Source organism: Dichomitus squalens (genome assembly GCF_000275845.1).
Source record: "Dichomitus squalens LYAD-421 SS1 unplaced genomic scaffold DICSQscaffold_137, whole genome shotgun sequence".
Lineage (NCBI taxonomy): Eukaryota > Fungi > Basidiomycota > Agaricomycetes > Polyporales > Polyporaceae > Dichomitus > Dichomitus squalens.
In genome coordinates, this window is record NW_006767019.1 from 1 (window position 1) to 4,259 (window position 4,259).

General features: G+C 51.9%; 3 protein-coding genes across 3 annotated transcripts; all 3 read left to right on the forward strand.

Annotated features, from left to right (window-relative positions):
* Positions 1-267: 267 nt before the first annotated feature.
* Positions 268-936, forward strand: DICSQDRAFT_73410 (uncharacterized protein; the record flags this gene model as incomplete). The annotated part of the gene is made up of 1 exon (XM_007371617.1): positions 268-936. A coding segment is annotated over one exon (669 nt), but the record flags the coding sequence as incomplete, so codon positions are not given.
* Positions 937-3,041: 2,105 nt separating this feature from the next.
* On the forward strand, positions 3,042-3,422 carry DICSQDRAFT_73412 (uncharacterized protein; the record flags this gene model as incomplete). The annotated part of the gene is made up of 1 exon (XM_007371618.1): positions 3,042-3,422. A coding segment is annotated over one exon (381 nt), but the record flags the coding sequence as incomplete, so codon positions are not given.
* A 24-nt stretch (positions 3,423-3,446) lies between these two features.
* Positions 3,447-4,242, forward strand: DICSQDRAFT_175727 (uncharacterized protein; the record flags this gene model as incomplete). Its single annotated transcript, XM_007371619.1, has 1 exon — positions 3,447-4,242. A coding segment is annotated over one exon (796 nt), but the record flags the coding sequence as incomplete, so codon positions are not given.
* Positions 4,243-4,259: the final 17 nt, after the last annotated feature.

A 4,259-nucleotide genomic window follows, 5' to 3' on the forward strand; every position in this document is an offset into this window, starting at 1 on the left:
TGGTCTGTGCACCATTGTATTAGTATATATAGTAGGGAGTCTGAGGCAGGGAACCTCAGACTTGATCTTCTCGTCGATCCCCCATCTCCTCTGTAGGTAGCTAGCAGCCCTACCTTCTACTGCCCCTTCTAGTCTAGGGAATACACCTCTTCACATCTCTTGCTGTGTCACCTCTGGTTGCTTCGCTTCTCAGCACCAACCTCTGCATCAGTAAGCTTTGCCCTTGTTTGTTTTGGTGGCACAGCTCGTTGGCTGTGACAAAAGGCCTGGCTCGATGCCGACCTCAAGGCCCAAGGCAACATCAGCCTTCACCTTGCCCCCAGCGTGTACAGCGCTTTGTCATCTCAGACGACTGCCAAGGGGATCTGGGACTACCTTGAGACCACCTATGGCAAGTCTGGCGTGCCAGCTATCTACCAAGACTTCCGGGCTGCCCTTGCTCTCACCGTTCTGGCCGACTCGAACCCTGTCCCCAACCTGGACAAGTTTGAGGCGTACTTCCATCGTCTCGAGACGAACAAGTTCATCGTTGCCGACCATGTCAAGGGCATGATGCTTATAGCAAAGCTCTCTTCCAACATGGGTCTAATGATCCAGCTCTATATCACTGGCTTGAAGCCTGCAACGAGCAAGACTGCAATCAAGGCAATCACTCTTGCTAGGATCCACCAGCAGGTCGTACTCCATTGGGAGCAGCATCAAGGCCATCAGGGCCAACTGTGCACAAGTGCGAACAAGCTCAGCGCTGTCAAGCGCAAGGGCCGGGCCCGACCCTTCCTTCCACCAGCAGCAGCAGCAGCAGCAGCAGCAGCAGCAGCAATAGCAGTGCCCTCAAGAGCAGCAGCAACAAGGTCACCCTTGTGGGCAACGTGGTGGACGTGGTCGTCGACAGCAGCAAGGTGTGCACCAATATGCACACTTTGCATTTATTGCTGACACCGTCACCACACCAACCATTACTCAGGGTCCGGACTTGGTGCTGGATCCGCACGCCCTCCTGCGCAAGCCGGTCTGCGTGGCCACAGGCAATAACAAGTACCTGTTGCTCACTCGTGCCATATCCCTCGCAGAGGAGCTCGATATTCCGGCAACCCCCGAACACATCCGGACATTAGAGACCTCGTGCAGCAGCTGCCCACTTTCACAGGTTCCTCAACGACCTCCTCCCAAACATTGCACGAGACAGAAACCATCTTCTCGGACGTCCCCAGCACGTCCATCAGCCTGTCCAGTCTGGACACCAGCTGCAAACCATCTCCAATCAGGAGTGGAACTGCCGCGTTAAGGCTTGAAAATATGAAGGCACCAAGTCCTCTGACAATGGATAGGGAAGATCCCATGTTCTCGGACAAAGAAGAGCTGGTGCCGCCACCCAAGCGCAAGCGCACGCTCAAGGAGCGGCTCGCTCTAACCCTAAGGGAGCATCTGGACGATCCCATGGACGAGGCGGACAACACTGTGTCCCTCGGCCTAACTAATGCTGAGGAAGAGATCAACAATTTCTTCGAAAGGACCTAGTATATTTGCCATCCTTTGACCTCTAATAAGTCGTATGCTGACTGCCTGCACTCTGCAGTGACTAGTGTCGCAAGTTCTCTCGTAGAATAGATGGTCTGCGCAATGATGTATCTGTAGCTACGCCCTTATAATTAGCTACAGAAGATAATATATGTCTTCACCACTCTTCTTATACTGAGTGTGCGCGCTGTAAAGGAAAAGGCAGAACATCGACTGAGTACAATGGTCCCAGCCTAGTATGGATGATCGACTCAGGTGCTTCAATGCACTTTACATTCTGTCTCGACGACTATGTCGACTTCCATTACTATGGTACACCTCAATCATTACACATGGCATATGGTGTTACTACTATGATTAGCGAAGGAACAGTCATCATACCAACTGAGCTTGGAACTACCTTAAAGCTGACAAAAGTCGCTATGGTGCCCAACCTCACGTATAAGCTTATCTGCTTAGGAGCATTGCTCAAGGATGGATTAGAAGCATGTGCAAGCACTGCTGAGATCTCTTTCTATCAAAATGATAAGCTTATAGTCGCGTTTAAACTGCGCTTTGAGAATGACACTATATATGTCACTCTGTCACAGTTTTCTTGTGCCACGTGATGGGGGGTCATGTGCACTAAGGTAGATGCGCACCCTAACTACGGACAACTCGTATTGGGAACTGGAGCAGCCGGATTTGAACCCCAGACCTCGTGAAGGGCTGGGAGCACCCATGATCACTCACTGGCAGGTGACTGGTGTGTCAGCAGGGGCGCTTACTCATTGGAAGGGGCTCAGACTTAAAACAACTCAGATATTAGTCCATAAGGATGTCATAGGTCATGGGACAGGACATGAGTCAGCGGGGACTCTGACCAAACAATGGACAATAGATACCTGGTCTGTGCACCATTGGATTAGTATGAATAGTAGGGGGTCTGAGGCAGGGAACCTCAGACTTGATCTTCTCGTTGATCCCCCATCTCCTCTGTAGGTAGTTAGCAGCCCTACCTTCTACTGCCCCTTCTAGTCCAGGGAATATACTTCTTCACATCTCTTTGCTGTGTCACCTCTGGTTGCTTCACTCCTCAGCACCAACCTTTGCATCAGTAAACTTGTCGTTGTTTGTTCAGTGGCACAGCTCGTTGGCTGTGACATTAGATCAAGTCTCTTACCCATCCCCTCCATGGAGTGTCTCAACCACTTGCGGACCAGATCTCTTCTCTCAGGAGTTTTTTTGAAACATTTATCATCCCCCCCACTATCCTTTCTTCTGACTCGGACTTACCGGAGTTTACCCATCATCACTTCAAGAGACACAGTCACCTCGACGTCCAGTCACAGATTGACCACGCCCTTGCAGACGACACCTCAGATCGCCTTCGACGCCGCCGTCAATATAGGCATACCGCTATCGTCCCTCGTCGCAAGGCCCTCCTCCCATCTGTACCCTCTTCCCAACCCCTCGACAGACCGCTCGCGGCACATCTCACCACACCCCCACCAGTCTTTGTCCCCTCAATCCCTACGGTCCCTCTTCAGTACCGTATCACTGCACCATCTCTTCCCTCCTTCGCACGTCGTGATCCCGTCGACCTCCTCGCTATCATCAGCTCAATGGTCAACGCCGTCATCAAAAGACTGCAAGCCATCTTCGATCGTAAGGATCAGTTGCTCGACATCCCCCACAATCATCGGCTTGTCCTCCAGCGCATCGGCGACAGACTCGAGTGGATACTCGACAACATCACGGAGAACGGCACCTCGTGGACTTGCAGTCAGCAACAGAACATCGATTGGTTCTGCAACAAGTTTGGGAAGGTCAAGTTTAGTGGACTTGGACAAAACTTTGAGCGTGTTGTCGAAGCTCTAGTCGAGTTAGAACGTTTTGGGTACTTAGATTGGATTGTCGTTTAGTTTGTATCTCAGATATCTTTCGCAATGGCTTCAGGCTCTCGTTATGCCCCTCTGGCAGAGGATGACTTTGAGTCGGAAGATCCGGGGCCACACACCCACCCGGCTCCATCACTGGCACACACCCGCCCGGCTTCACCCACTGCCACGCTTCAAGCGTACCCGGAAATTCAATGGATCTACGCCGGGGTTGAGTACGACTCGTTGGAAAACGCTATCCGCGCCTCGGCAGATAGCTTAGGCATCAACAAGCAAGCTTACGTTGACTGGGCTATCTTTGTGACAAGGGACATCACACGGCGCAAAGTGGTCAATGTCTACAACGTCCTCGGCAGCAAGATATATGAACATTGGAACAATTTCCTCAATGAGTGCGACACCACCCACGCCACCTTCAAAGAGTTGGACACGTCTATGACAGGCCTTCACACCAAGGCTGACACTGCTGGGAACCTCGCTCTCAAAGCTGTGGAAGAGAACAAACAGCTGAAGGCGGAACTGGTCACTGTCAATGCGGACCTGGAGGTTCTCAACCGGAACAACACGGAGCTTGTCAAATGGTACAAGGAACTCGCAGCCAAGTTTACACAGTTGGAGCAAGGCCTGTCGACCCGCACCACGCTTGGTATCAGTACCACCCCGGTCCCTGTCGTATCACAGGCCTTGCGTATCAAGGCATCAGAACCACCCAAGTACAAGGGAAACAAAGGCTCGGACATCACTCTCGAACAATGGTTACAGAAGATGGGCCTTTGGTTCCGTGTCCAGAACATCACCACGGACAATGACAAGATTACCCTGGCCCTCATGTACTTAGAAGGCGGTGCGCAGGACTACGTC